The sequence below is a fragment of the Aotus nancymaae genome, unplaced genomic scaffold, assembly GCF_030222135.1.
Source record: "Aotus nancymaae isolate 86718 unplaced genomic scaffold, 86718_ANA_hifiasm-v0.15.2.pri h1tg000063l, whole genome shotgun sequence".
Lineage (NCBI taxonomy): Eukaryota > Metazoa > Chordata > Mammalia > Primates > Aotidae > Aotus > Aotus nancymaae.
Window position 1 is genome coordinate 1,355,089 of NW_026988477.1, and position 15,470 is coordinate 1,370,558.

The window sequence follows — 15,470 nt, forward strand, 5'->3', positions numbered from 1 at the left end:
CAAGGATGGACAGGCTGCGGTGGCATGGCCCGCACCCTGCATGAGAGGGCTTCCAGCTGAAGAAAGGGCTCCTCCCCAGCCCCCACACCCAAGTCCAGGGTGGGGGAAGTACGAGGGATGAGGTGGGAAGGTGAGGGGCCTCCCCCTGGGGTAAAAGTGGGGAGACGAGCACATGGACTCTCAAGTGACACACCCCTCACTCCTGTAACCAGCCCGGGAAGAAAGGAGAAGGAGGTGGGGATCCCAGCCCCAAAGTGGCCTTGGGAGGGAGGCAGGCGGCTGTGTGGTGCCCGTGGTCCAGGCCCCCGAGCCTCCGCCATCAAGGTCGCCACGGCTCTCCTGAGCCATGAGGGACCACGGCCCCCTCCCTTTATCTCCACTGTTGACCTGAGGAGAAAGTTCCCAGACCAGCCTGGGAACTCCGGGGTTCCACTCTTGGAGCCTCGGACTGGGACAACACACAAAGCCCTAAGAACAGATGAGCCACGTGTTTCAAACTCCACCCTCCACTCATTCCACAGCTCGTTTCTGAACTGGAGGGTCAGACCCTCCTCAGGTGTAGGGGACAGACCCAGCCCAGAGGAGCGTGCCCAGTCCGGCCCACAAAGGGCTCAGCCGAGGCCCAAACACACACTTGGCACAGCACTGCTGGCTGGTGGGGATCTGCACCCAGGAAGGATGCCCACAGCCTAACCAGCACCCCCTGGGCGAGCCATCTGGCCTGCTATACCACCTCTGGGGAAATCAGGTGGGGGACAGAGGGGAGGGATGTCGGCTCGCCCAGAGACTTCTCCCTTCAGCCCCATCCTGGCAGCCCCCCAGCTGAGCCTGCCAGCCTCGGCTTCCTCTCACCCAGTGCCCATGAAGCCTAGACCCCCTCCACTGTGTGCCCCACCGGCTGCCCTGGATGCTGTGGAGGGTGCTCACACCTCGCACAGCTTGGGGTGGAAGGCACGTGGGGTGGAAGGCATGCCTCGTCATGGAGCTAAGTCCTTTCCCTCCTGAGGAGGTCCTGGTTTAGGCCAAGTGACCCTCTCCCAGTGGGTGCTAACAGGTGGGTGCAAGGGTACACATGGAGCCCCAGAGCTCCCAACCAGGGACAATCCCAGAGGAAGCCCATCCAGCCCAGCACTGGATAGGGTGTGGGAGGCACACGCCTCACCCAGCCGGCCAGTCTCTTCACCCATGGGCCTCCACACCAGCCTGGGGAACGACAGGCCACCAGGAGGGGGTCCCCATCCTAAGCGCTGGGCCCGTTACAGCGCCCAGATACAAACTCTACTCTGGGCAACCCTGTCTATGGGAAGCCTGTGCCCGCTCCACACATGGGCAGAGCCAGGGAGCCAGAGCTGGAGGGGGGCACAGGAAATCTCCGAAGCTCCAAAAGGTGCCCTGCCCCTGGTGGGGAAAGGGGCCCAAGATGGGGGCCAGGGCAGCCCCACCTGAGCCACCTGGGGGCCATGGACAGATCTGACAGCTTCCCTTCACAGTGGGGACAGGGACAATGACAGGGCAGTGGGTGGCCGCCTCTTTTAATGCCAGAGTTCATGAGAGCTCTACAGAGAAAGCCTCTGGACCACCAGATCAGCACGGTCCACACAGAGTCCAGCGCAGCCTGGGGGGAGCCGCAGGGGACCCAGCACCCCTGCAGGAACTAAGCATCCACCTCTGACCCCTCATGGACAAACCCTCCCAACAAGCACAGGTGGAGGGAGGGGAGCATGCGCCATCCCAACAGACACCACCACACAGAAGCCACCACTGCAGCCTTTCCATCAGAGCCTCACGAGGCCACAGCCAGGCCTGAGAGGCCAAGGTGTGCACTTGGCCAGCCCTGCATACACCACGCATGCACACAGACCACGGGCCCCAGGAAGGGCCGTGAGCTCCACCCCGAGGACTTAGAGGAACTCGTAGCCTTGCAACTGAGGAGGAGACAGGCTGTCGAGGACACCCTGAGGGCTGCTGCCCTCCTGTGGCCCCAGAGTGCTGGTCTGTGTGGCTGGGGCTCCCTGTCAGAGACACATCGCCCTGGAGGGACGGCCTGTCTCGGAAGTGTAGGAGCTGAGTCCTCGGCTGTGGGCATGGAGCCTCCTGGCACTAGGCTGCTCTGCCAGGCAGTGCAGAAGGGCTCCTGAAATAACACCCAGGCCTCAGGGCTCAAAGCACACCCCCGGCCACATATGGTCACTCAGGCGAGGCGGCGGCTAAAGTGGCAAAGCGCTTGGTGCCACCACTGGATGTGGAGGGGAGCAGAGCAGCCAGACCCTGGGCACTGTCCACAAGGACAGCGGGTGACGCGTGGGTGCCAGGAGGGAAGAAGGGAGGCCTCTCTGTGCAGAGCACACAGTCCCGCAGATAAGTAGACACAGAACAGAGACATCTCACCTTTGTCCACCACGTCCCAGACTTCAACTTTCACGATGTCATCCGTGGCTGAAATGGGAGAATCCTAAGATGAGTGCCCAACATGAAGTTCCCATGGTGGTGTGCAGAGGCCAGGCTGGTGTGGCTGTCTGTGCCCTGCAGGCACCAGCTCCCACCAGGACTTCTGAGTGTCCAGAAGCCTGGGACATGCCCTCCCCAGACGTCCGCACGGCAGCTCCACTAAGACACAGCTTCAGCCATAAAGTGAACGCACGGGCTCTCCCTCCCTGGTCCCAATCTTGGGCACGGCCCCTCCCTCCATGGCCTGGATCCTGGGCACAGCCCCTCCCTCCCCAGCCCCCATCCTGGGCACAGCCCCCATCTCCCCGGCCTGGATCCTGGGCACAGCCCCTCCCTCCCCAGCCCCCATCCTGGGCACAGCCCCCATCTCCCCGGCCTGGATCCTGGGCACAACCCCCCTCTCCTCGGCCTGGATCCTGGGCACAGGCCCTCCCTTCCCAGCCCCTATCCTGGGCACAGCCCCTCTCTCCCCACCCAGATCCTGGGCACAGCCCTTGCTGGCCTCTGCATCCTGGGAGGTGGCCCTCCTGGTTGGGATGTCTAGGTTTGCGCATGGGCTGCATGAGAGCACTCTCCTGCCGACAGGTGCGAATGTAATGGGCCCACTCGTGTCACCTTCTCCTGACCCTTTTCTTCATCCAGTGACTGGCCTCTGGGTCACTTTGAGGGAGTGGGATGTAAGTAACCACTGAGGGCAGAGGCTGGACCCTCCCTTCAGAGCCACCTGACAGGCCCCAGGCGTGCCCTACGCTGCGCCATCCCAGCTGGGCCTGCTGGTACCCCCCCGCGCCGCCAGAGCTCCCATGCCTGTGCTCTACTGAGGGGCATGCTGGGAGCTGGGGGAGCTGATGGATGGAGGCTCCCGCCCACCCAAGGATTTCAAAGTAAAGGGAGAACCAGAGAAGAGAGGCATGCTCGGGTCCCCCAAACCGCCACGTACCTGCCCCCACACCAACCACACCCATGCTGCCTCACCCAAACCAGGAAGAGGGTGCGGTGGCAGGCAGAGCTTCTCTGTACTGGCCCTGTGGGCTCTGCGCCCGTCAGCCCAGCACCACCCTCCCAGGCCCCAGAGCACAGCCAATGCCCAGCACTTCCGAGGCAGCTCCTGCGCAGCTGTCTGGGTGTCAGCTGTTACCACGGGGCAGTTGGAACTCACCGCTGCCTCCCTCTAGTAGCACAATGGTTTTTCTTTTTTTTTTTTTTTTGCAGTGAAAAGAAGCGATGTTGAAAACAGCCCTGACCAGGCTCGGTGGCTCATGCCTATAATCCCAGCACTTTGGGAGGCTGAGGCAGGTGGATCATGAGGTCAGGAGTTCAAGACCAGCCTGGCCAAGATGGTGAAACCCCGTCTCTACTAAAAATACAAAAAAAATCAGCTGGGCATGGTGGCAGGTACCTGTAATCCTAGCTACCCGGGAGGCTGACAGAATTGCTTGAACCTGGGAGGCAGAGGTTGCAGTGAGCTGAGATCGTGCCAATGCACTGCAGCCTGGGCGGCAGAGAGAGATTCCATCTCAACAAACAAACAAACAAAAACAGCCCCAAGACTTCTGCTGTCAGGATTCTGGACACTCCAAGCAGCCGCTCTGCCTCCCCCTGCACAAACCCTGGAGCCGCCACAGCCGTCACCTCCCCCACCTTCCTGCACCTTCCCAGGCGCCAGTGCCCCAGCCCACCCATACCCAACTGAGACCTGGGGGAGGGGTCTGTCCCACCATCAAGCCCACCTCACTGAACCTTTTAGTGACACAGACTTTCCGAGGGGCACGTCAGAAGTCAAGGCTCAAAGGTCTTGTTTCTGTTTCTGGTGGTGGAGAGGATGTCGGGCTGGGCCCCAAGAGAAAACCTCTGTGTGCGCCAAGCGGGTGCTGGCCAGGGAATGTTCCTCGGAATGCACTTCCTTTTAGCCCCCAGGAGCCTGAGTGCCCACTCACCTGCAGCCAGCGCCGCCCTGAGCTGAGCCTCCCAGGTCAGAGGGAGCTTCAGGAAGCACACTCCAGGCAGCAGGGTGATTCACCCCAAGACAGGCCCCAGAGTTCATTTTGGAACCCCCACACGTGCAGGGTCCCTCACAGACAAGGGCTCTTCGGGGAGACCCCATCTGAGGAACGCGTCCCCCAGAACTGAGACGGAAGAGAGGCCTGGAGCCCGCCCCGGCGCCGCCCTGGGCGCCCGCTACTCACTCTTGTAGCTCCAGTGGATGCTGGTGACCTGGATCTCCTGCGTGGGGATGTACTCCTCCACGAACGGCCGGCCCTGCAGGCGGTGCCACAGTGCTGTCTTGCCCGTGTTCCTGTCTCCCCGGATCACTATCTTCACTGGGGTGCAAGGAGAAACACAAGAGGCAGATCAGGGCTGACCAGCCAGATCCAAGCTGCGGCTTCAGGAGCAACTACAAGGAGCCGGTTCTGCCGCCTCCTGTTTTCTCTTTCTCGCCTGAATCAGACCCAGGGACTGGCAGGCAGGCAGGAAGAGGACAGTGGGTACCAAAGGCGGCCTCCCCCACCACAAGGACACCTGGCAGCGCACAGAGCACTGACAGCGACTGGGGCCCAAAGGGCAGCTGCGGGTCCCCCTGGGCTGCCGCCACAACCCGAGCTAGGCTGGCTTTCCACTTGGAGGACGTGGTTCTGCCCTAGAGCCGACCCCTGGGACCCCTGGTGACCCTCAGGCTTCTGTGGATTGCTCCTAACCAAGCTCTCTGCGGCCCTGGCATTTTCGGTGCTCAATTCTGTAAAGCGCTGGGCCGGCATCCCAGCTCACGCACAACCCATGTGTGCTGGGCAGCACAGGGCCCGGGTGTGCTCACTCCAGGGCTGCACTGGAGAGGCCGCTGCCCAGCTGGTTTTGAAAATGGGACAAAGGAGGGAGGGCAGCTGGGAGGGGAGCATGGGGTTAGCAAAGACGGGAGTGTGGATCAGAACAGGTAGAGATGGGGATGGACCTGCGCCCGACTGGAGGAAGAACGGACAGCCTGTGGAGGTGCTGCAAGGAGAACGGGATAGAGAATGACTGAGGTTTCTGGCTCAAGAAGCTGCGCAGACGGCAGTAGCCAGCACTGAGACAGCTGCCCTCACGCCTGAGCACACCCCAGGAGCTTCTCACACAGGCCTTTTGAACCGTGGGCACGGGAGAGAGCAAAACCATGGCCGTCCAGAGGGTTTTCATGAGGGGAGAGCCAGGGAAGGTGCTGGGAAGTAGAGAGGGGCACAGAGGAAACCAGGAGGCCAAGGAGAAGGTGTGCAGGCTCCTCCCAGTTCCCCAGGTGTCCGCCCTTTGTCGGGTCTGCAGGCTCCTCCCACTTCCCCAGGTGTCCCCCCCCTTTGTCGGGTCTGCAGGCTCCTCCCACTTCCCCAGGTGTCCCCCCACTTTGTCAGGTCTGCAGGCTCCTCCCACTACCGCAGCCACCCGCTATGTCTTCACTCAGGGAGACCTCAGGCTCCCAAGGCGGAGGGCACCTGGCCGGCTCCTGTCTCGTGGCCCAGGCCCCTCTTCCCACCTCCAGGCGCCTGTTTCCTCACCATTTCTTTTCCCACGAAGCTTACTCATTAGCATCCTCACCCCATTCTAGGAATGTCAACACGCCACTTTCTGTCTGAAGGTTTCAGTCAGTCATTCCCTCAAACTTTAAATGTCTCGGGTGAGATCTCAGAAGGTGCCTGCCCGCCCCGTGACAAAGCGCAGGGGACACAGGTGCGCCGGCGGCCACCCAAGGTCCCCAGGAGCCCCCGGCCCAGCCCGCGGAGAGCAAAGCAGCCCCCAGATGAGCCGCGGGTGCTCAGCAGAGCCGGGAGAGAGCGAGACCCCGGGCACGGCGGGAGGCCCGAGACGGGCAGCGGCGTCCTCCCTCCCTCTCCCGCCGGAGGCAGGAACCTGGCGCCCCGCCGCCTCCCTGGAGGAGCAGAACCCTGGCTCACAGCGACTGCACGGGCCGCGCACGCACAGCCTCGCCATCCACTCGGTCCCGCGGCCCCACTCCCCACTCAGGTGGCCACGCGCAGTGCTCCCTGTCAAGGCCTTTTCCCGGGGTGGGGCTTCAGCCACCCCGCCCTGCCCGTGCCCAGAACCCACGCCCTCACGTCCCCTCATCCCAGCATCTGGGCTCCTGAACTCTACTCGACAGAAAATTCACTCTTTCTTTTGTAAAAATGACATATGCTCTTTGGAAGGAACTTAAGGTTGACAAGTGCCAGTACGAACGTTCACGAATGTCACTCCAGAAACCTGCCCTCATGAAGTTGGGGGTTCACTCCAGGCATCTGGCCAGTTTTGCCTTTTTCAGAGTGTTGGAGAGTTGGGGTCACACAGAATAATTTCTCTCAGTGATAGCACGTAAGGCCGCCTGCCTTTCCAAGGCTGGAGAACATCTTTTCAGGACTAAGTAACGTTCCATCGTCTGGATGCACAGTTCATTTCTCCATTCATCCACTGAAGGGCATCTCGGCTGTATTCTTCCTTCAATTTCTACGGATATTTTTTTCTTGTTTGTAATTCATATTATTTAGCTGTTGGAACACCCACACTGAGCCTCCATTTTTTTTTTCCATATCATTTACCACCTGTCATTTTGCTGTGAAATGTTTCCTTTATTCTCTAAACCTTCTTTCGATTTTATTTTTGCTTTTGAAAAATTATTTGTTTTTACGAACAGGGTCTCACTCTGTCGTCAGGCTAGAGGCAGCACAATGGCACACTCCCAGCTCACTGCAGCCTCAATCTCCTGGGCTCAAGTGATCCTCCCACCCCGGCCTCCCGAGTAGCTCGGACTACAGATACCGCCAGCTAACTTTTCTTTTTTCCTGGAGACAGAGTCTCACTATGTTGCACAGGCTGGAATGCAGTGTGTGATCTCGGCTCACTGCAACCTCCGCCTCCCAGATTCAAGGGATTCTCTTGCCTCAGCCTCCCGAGTAGCTAGGATTATGGCGCATGTCGCCATACCTGGCTAATTTTTTGTAAAGACGGGGTTTCACCATGTTGCCCAGGTTGGTCTCAAACTCCTGAGCTCAGGCAATCCACCTGCCTCAGCCTCCCAAAGTGCTAGGACTACAGGTGTGAGCCACTGTGCTCAGCCTAACTTTTTTACTTTTTCTTAGAGAGACAGGGTCTCACTTTTTCCCCAGGCTTGTCTGGGGTAAAAGAAGAAGCTACCAGAAGTAACACAGTCCCGGATGGAGCTGGTAGGACCGATAACTGAGCGTACTGACACACCGATTCTTTGAAGAGAAATGCAGAACTCGCTGTATCCAACACTGGTCAGAGCCAAGGCATTCGGAACTCTTTATATTATTATTTAAGAGGAAAAGAAAGCAATTTATTAACTTCAGACTTTACTACAGCAAATGCGAATGTGAATCCCAAAGTGCTAGGATTACAAATGTGAGCCCCAGCCGGGCACGGTGGCTCAGGCCTGTAATCCCAGCACTTTGGGAGGCTGAGGAGGGCGGATCACGAGGTCAAGAGACAGACCATCCTGGCCAACATGGTGAAGCCCTGTCTCTACTAAAAATACCAAAATAAGCTGGGCGTGGTGGCGCATGCCTGTAGTCCCAGCTACTTGGGAAGCTGAGGCAGGAGAAGTGCTTGAACCCGGGAGGTGAAGGCTGCAGTGCAAGATTGCACCTCTGCACTACAGCCTGGTGACAGAGCAAGACTTCGTCTCAAAAAAAAAAGTGTGAGCCACTGTGCCCGGCCCCCTTTGCTTTCTGAATCCCACTCCTGTCTTTGGAGCTCCATTCCACCTCTGAAGAACAACCTTCAGTATTATTTCTGCGGGAGCCTCTGCACGGTGAGCCTCAACCTTAGGCTGCAGTGGTGTTGCTCACATCGCTCTGCAGAGCTCATCAGGCAGAGACCTCAGCCCACAACGGCCTTCCCACAGCCACGGTTTGCTGGGGGTTGGTCACCAGTTCACCACGTGTTCCTCTCGGGGAAGTCTTTTTTTTTCTGGTTGCATCCATCTAAGAGGTTTACTTTTTAATGTTTGAGAATTTCCAGTGACTGTCTAGCTGTGATGTCTTTTAACCATGGACTTGGACTTCTTGCCGTGTCACGTATTTCATGAACTCTGGGAAATACTCAGTCTTCACTTTCTCCTTTCCCGCTCTCCCCTCCTCCTGGAACTTGCAGTGGGCACGGGCTGGCATCGCCGCCTCCCTGGGCCACACGTCTCTTCCAGACACTGCTCCTCTCTTCAGCTGAGCGAGAGCTGCTCCTCCTGTCTGCTGACTCTTTTAACTGCTAATGACCATGTTGTTCATTTCATTCTCTTTGGTTCTTTTTCAAACACGAATTGTCCACGCGTGGTCTTTTTCATTAAGGTTTTATTTATAGTTCACATGTGACGGGCACACAGGCTTCATCTAGTCTTAAGGTTTCTCCCTTTTACATCCTTATCAATTTTAACAAACATTTGTTTTCTACTATCTTCAGGTTTTGAGAATGAAGTCTTATTTTCTCTCCCTTGAAATAAAATTTACTCCTTTCAAAAGCTAATTACCCACAAATATACATACCTACTATATGGTCACAAACTTTTGTTAAAAAAAAAAGGCTAATTACAAGCCAGGCGTGGTGGCTTACACCTGTAATCCCAGCACTTTGGGAGGCTAAGGCAGGTGGATCACAAGGTCAAGACATCGAGACCATCCCAGGTAACATGGTGAAACCCCATCTCTACTAAAAATACAAAAAATTAGCCGGGCAAGGTGGTGCACGCCTGTAGTCCCAGCTACCCAGGAAGCTGAGTCAGGAGAAATCGCTTGAACCTGGGAGACGGAGGTTGCAGTGAGCCAAGATTGCGCCACTGCACTCTAACCTGGCAACAGAGTGAGACTCTGTCTCAACGACAACAAAAGAAAGCTAATCACAAAAAATCCTGTAACATCAAGTAAGGTAAATTAACCTGGCTTATTTCATTGTTTATTTATTTTCAGATGGAGTCTTGCTCTGTCACCCAGGTTGGAGTGCAGTGGCCAATCTCGGCTCACTGCAGCCTCTGTCCCCTGAGTTCCAGCGATTCTCCTGCCTCAGCCTCCCGGGTAGCTGGGATTACAGGCACACACCAGCACACCTGGCAAATTTTTGTATTTTTAGTGGAGATGGGGTTTCACCATGTTGGCCAGGCTGGTCTCAAACTCCTGACCTCAGGTGATCTGCCTACCTCAGCCTTCCAAAGTGCTGAGATGACAGGCGTGAGCCACTGCGCCCAGCCGGTTTAATTATTTTAAAAAATTAACACCCCCCCACCGTTTTTTTTTTTTTTTTGAGACAGAGTCTCATTCTGTTGCACAAGCTGGAGTGCAGTGGCACAAAATCGGCTCACTGCAGCCTCTGCCTCCCAGGTTCAAGCACTTCTCCTGCCTGCACCCCCAAGGAGCTGGGCTTATAGGTGTGCGCCCACCACACCCAGGAAATTTTTGTATTTTTAGTAGAGATGGGGTTTCACCATGTTGGCCAGGCTGGTGGTCTCAGACTCCTGACCTCAAGTGATCCATCCACCTTGGCCTCCCAAAGTGCTGGCATTACAGGAGTGAGCTGCCGCACCCAGGTTAACTCTACTTTTTTTTTTTTTTTTTTTTTTGAGACGGAGTTTTGCTCTTGTTACCCAGGCTGGAGTGCAATGGCACAATCTTGGCTGACCGCAACCTCCGCCTCCTGGGTTCAGGCAATTCTCCTGCCTCAGCCTCCTGAGTAGCTGGGATTACAGGCATGCACCACCATGCCCAGCTAATTTTTTTTGTATTTTTAGGAGAGACGGGGTTTCACCATGTTGACCAGGATGGTCTCGATCTCTTGTCCTCGTGATCCACCCGCCTTGGCCTCCCAAAGTGCTGGGATTACAGGTGAATCTCTACTTTTAACTTAAGAAGTTAGGCTGGTCATGGTGGCTCTCTCCTGTAATCCCAGCACTTTGGGAGGCCAAGGCTGGTGGATCGCTTGGGCCCAGCAGTTTGAGACCAGCCTGGGAAACATGGTGAAACACTGTCTCTACACAAATTACAAAACTCGGCCAGGCATGGTAGCATGCACCTGCAGTCCCAGCTATTCAGAGGCTGAGGTGGGAGGCCTGCTTGAACCCGGGAGGTGAAGGCTGCAGTGAGTCAAGATTGCACTACTGCACTCCAGTTCAGGCAAAAGAGCAAGACCCTACCTCAAAAAAAAAAAAAAAATCAAATCAATTTCAGAATCTTTTTGTTTCTCCCGCTGGTTCCTTGATCTTGGGTTTTGTTTTCTTTTTTTAGGCTTAATCTCAGTCTCAAACGTTGCCTGGAAGAAGCTGAATAAGTGACTCACCTGGAAGACCTCCAGGACTGGTGCGAGAAATGCTAAGCCCTGTACTTAGCGCATGGTCGACCTGCGCTTTTACTAAATGGGCTGTGAACACGGTCTCTCTTCTGCGCTTGAGAATTTTCGATGCAGAAAACACAGAGCTCTATGTGAGGCCCTGAGCCTTTCTTACCCTGATTCCATTTAACTCCGTCACATTCCCACAGGTCTCCTGCAAGATACGGAGTCATTTTCTTAATTTTCATACCAAGAAGAGTTTGTGATTTATCTCGGATGCGCGAAGGCTTAACTCCTGACCAGACCCTCTCACGGTGCTGCCAGCATCTCCTACTGGGCCCGCTACAGGGCGCAGCCACCTCCTGACCCCGACAGCCTGTGGGGCAGCTGGTGTCAGCCACACCCTGCTGCTCTCCCACCCCACACCTGCAAAGATTTCCCATCCTCAGTGGCTTCGGACTACTTGGTGGGAGAGGCAGGTAAAAACCAAGGTGACCCCAGAAAATGGCTGCTACCCCAAAGGAGGCAGAAGAAGAAAGTAAAGATGAGGAAATGTCAGAAGATGAAGATGATGGCCGTGGAGAAGAGGCTGTCACATCTCAGGAGAAAGGCAAGAAGGCTGCTGCAACCCAGCAAAGGAGGCGGCAATTTCCCCAACAAAAAAGGCTGCAGGTGCCACACCCGCCAAGACAGCAGCTGTCACTCCAGGCAAAGCGATCGCCACACCAGGGAGGGCGCCGGCAGCAGCTCCCATAAGAAGGGAGCACCCCAGCCAAGGGGGCAAAGGACGTCAGGAACGCCGAGAGGACAGCGATGAGGAGGATGAATCTGAGCCAGCAGCGACGGAAGCAGCAGCGGTGCCCCTGCCCCAGAGGACGATGACAAGGGAGACGGTGCTGAAGCGGCAGCTACGGAGACCACGCCAGCCACGGGAAGGAAACCTTCTCCAAAAGCTGTTCCTGTGAAAGCCAAAAGCATGGTTGAGAATGAGGATGAAGAGGATGATGAGGACGAGGGTGGTGACGGAGAGGATGAAGATGATGAAGAGGAGGAGGAGGAAGAGTCTGTCGAGGAAGCACCTGGAAAATGAAGGAAAGAAATGACCAAACAGCAGCTTCTGAAGCCAAGAAACAGAAAGCAAAAGGCACAGAACCAACTGTGTCTTTTTTTTTTTGTTTTTAAACAGGGTCTTACTCTCTCGACCGGACTGCTGGAGTGCAGTGGCACGATGTCGGCTCACCGCAACCTTCGCCGCCCAGGCTCAAGCGATTCTCCTGCCTCAGCCTCCTGAACAGCAGGAATTACAGGCGTGCACTACTGCCACCCAGATAACGTTTGTATTTTCAATAGCGATCGGGTTTCACCACGTTGGCCAGGCTGGAATGTCTTTCAATCTTTGTTCAAAACCTGAACTTCAACAAATCTGCTCTTGAGTTAAAAACCAGTATCCAGGGCCAGGCGCGGTGGCTCACACCTGTAATCCCAGCACTTTGGGAGGCTGAGACAGGCGGATCATGAGGTCAGGAGTTTGAGACCAGCCTGGTCAACATGGTAAAACCCTGTCTCTAATAAAAATACAAAAATTAGCCAGGCATGGTGGCGTGCGCCTGTGGTCCCAGCTACTGGGGAGGCTGAGGAGGGAGAATTGCTTGAATCTAGGAGGTGGAGGTTGTGGTGAGCCGAGATCGCACCACTGCACTCCAGCCTGGACAACAGAGCAAGACTCCATCTCAAACAACAACAACGACAAAAAGAACAACTGGCATCCCTGATATTTTTGCTAAAAATGGTCTTGCTGCTGTGGCTGTCAGAACTGGTGTAACTAGGAATTTGGCTCTGTGGATTCTGAATCTGCTGAAGACCTGGAAAAAGCCTTGGGGCCCACTGGTTTGAAAGACTTTGGCAATGAAATTAAACTAAAAGACAGTAAGAAAGAGCAAGATGTGAGAACACTTGTGGCTACAAATCTCCCTTACAAAGTCAGTCGGGACAAATTAAAAGAAGTGTTTGAAGATGACGCTGTGGAGATCAGATTAGTCAGACAGGACGGGAAGAGTAAAGGGGCTGCTTACATTGAGGTTAAGACAGAAGCTGATGCAGAGAAAACCTCTGAAGAAATGCAGGCAACGGAGATGGATGGTGATCTATTTCCTGGCACTATGATGGAAAGGTCAAAATCAACACTACAGAGGTGGGAAGAACAGCACTTGCAGTGAATGAAAAGCTCCGGCTCTAATCAGCCTCTCTACGGTGTGACAGAAGAAATGCGTCGGAAGTACTGAGAAGGCCACTTTTATCAAAGTGCCCCAGAACCACAAGGGCCAGTCCAAAGGGCATGCATGCATTTAGAGTATGCTTCATGTGAAGATGATAAAAAGCTTTAAATTCCTGTAATAAAAGGGGAAACTGGGGGCAGAGCCATCAGGCTGGAGTTGCAAGGATCACCTCATGCCAGAAGCCAGCCATCGAAAACTGTCTGTCAGAGGCCTGAGGACGCCACTGAAGAGACACTAGTCACTCGACGGCTCTGTTGGACAAGGATAGTCACCGACGGGGAAACTGGGCACTCCCAGGGCTGCGGCTTCGTGGACGTCAACAGTGAGGAGGATGCCAAAGCCACCAAGGAGGCCATGGAAGATGGTGAAATGACGGGAAACAAAGGTACCTTGGACGGGGCCCGCCGTAAGGGTGAAGGTGCCCTTGGGGGTTGTGACAGAGGTAGAGGCGGCTCTGCAGGATGAGGTGGGGGCAGAAGCGGGGACGGCTCTGGAGGGCAAGGTGGCTTCTGAGGAGGCAGAGGTGACCACAAGACATAAGGAATAAAGAAAGTTTTAACAGGTTCTGTCCCTCTCCCATTTGAAAGAAAGGGTGCTGGGGTTTTTACTCTGTGACCTGATCAATGACAGAGCCTTCTGAGGACATTCCAGAACAGTCTACAGTCCTGCCATCTCTGTGGAAATTCATCGGGATAACATTTCATGGGTGATACTTTGTGGGTTTTCACTGGATATTCACATGAAGTTTTCAAAGAGATGAGTGACAGAGCTAACCTTTATCTGTAAGTTTTGCATTTATATTGTTTCATCCCATGTACAAAACCTTTTTTTTCCTACAAATAAAAAAACAAGCAAATAAACAGAAAGGTTTCCTGTCCTGCATCCCCACCTGGGCAGCAGCTCTGTGCTGCCTCCCGTGCCTCACTCTGGACTCTACCCACCACTCCCTTCTCCAGGAAACACACTGGCCGGAGGGTCACTGCCTGGGGACTCTCTCTGCCCAGAAAGTACCTCACCTTCCTCTTGCCACAATCCTCTAAGTAACCCTGACCCGAGGGTACCTCTGAGCCTCCGACATGGCTCTATTTGCTTTCCATAGCACTTAACCCTAGACCAAGTAAGAGGAAACTGACTTGTTTATCATGTTTATTGCTTATGTTTATTCTCTCCTGCTAGGCTAGAGGGTGGAAGCCATAAGCTTCCCAAGAGCAGAGACTTTTGTCTGTTTTGTTCCATGGATGAACACTCAGTATTTGCTAAAAGAACAAATGCGCCAGGAGAAAAACCTATAAAGAAAAACGTGGCATCAATGCCCACAAAGGTTCAGGAATTTGAAAATCAGCTCTCCTGGGGCAGGTCAAATAATTTGGTAGACACAGCTATGATTTATTTCCTAAAGAAAAGCTGTTTTACCCTGAAATCAAACTTTCTTTCCTTTTCTTTTCTTTTTTTTTGAGAGTTTCGCTCTTGTTACCCAGGCTGGAGTGCAATGGCGCGATCTCAGCTCACCGCAACCTCCGCCTCCTGGGTTCAGGCAATTCTCCTGCCTCAGCCTCCTGAGTAGCTGGGATTACAGGCACGCACCACCATGCCCAGCTAATTTTTTGTATTTTTAGTAGAGGCGGGGTTTCACCATGTTGACCAGGATGGTCTCGATCTCTTGACCTCGTGATCCACCCACCTCGGCCTCCCAAAGTGCTGGGATTACAGGCGTGAGCCACTGTGCCCGGCCTTCTTCTTCTTTTTTTTCTTTTTTTTACAGATGGGGTTTCACCATGATGACCAGGCTGTTCTTGAACTCCTGACCTCAGGTGATCCACCCGCCTCAGCCTCCCAAAGTGCTGGATTCCAGGCGTGAGCCACCGCACTCTGCCTGCTGAGTCCCATTTCTAAATTCGCACCAAGGTCTGCCTGGAGACCATTCTGGCTGTCCGAGCTCCTGGGCGAGGCCAATGTCAGAACCCCACAATAATTCTCACGAGGGAGCAACTCTACAGAAAACTCTGCACCAAACACAGCTGATATTTTGTGTCCAATCACAGTAGAAAGGAACAGACCAACTCAGGCAACAGTCTTTCTTCCACTTTATATGCAAATAATTTCAAAACTGTGTAAACCAAAATTAAAATCCCAAGGCCTCCCAATCATCTGAAAGACTGGTTCAGGCCAAGATGGGAGAGGGGAGTCAGGCACGCCTCATTACCACCTCCTCCCTTTTGGAATTCAGGAAAAGCTCACCAGCATTTAACATCAACACTGACTTTAAGTCTGAAAAGAAACGTGATCTGGCCAGGCACGGTGGGTCACACCTGTAATCCCAGCACTTTGGGAGGCTGAGGTGGGTGGATCACGAGGTCAAGAGATTGAGACCATCCTGGCCAACACAGTGAAAACCCATCTCTGCTAAAAATACAAAAAAATTAAGTGGGCACGGTGGTGCACACCTGTAGTCCCACC

General features: G+C 54.6%; 1 protein-coding gene and 1 pseudogene across 2 annotated transcripts in view; one reads left to right on the forward strand and one right to left on the reverse strand.

The window, feature by feature from the left end:
• RABL6 (RAB, member RAS oncogene family like 6) overlaps positions 1–15,470 on the reverse strand; it is a 33,314-nt gene that overhangs the window by 13,912 nt on the left and 3,932 nt on the right. For both annotated transcript variants that reach the window (XM_064366044.1, XM_064366045.1), the window contains exons 2-3: positions 4,635–4,769; positions 2,389–2,436 (exon numbers count right to left, since the gene is read on the reverse strand). In XM_064366044.1, coding sequence (XP_064222114.1) covers positions 2,389–2,436; positions 4,635–4,769 — 183 coding nt within the window. The remainder of the gene's footprint in view (positions 1–2,388; positions 2,437–4,634; positions 4,770–15,470) is intronic.
• Positions 11,714–13,868, forward strand: LOC110568394 (nucleolin-like; annotated as a pseudogene).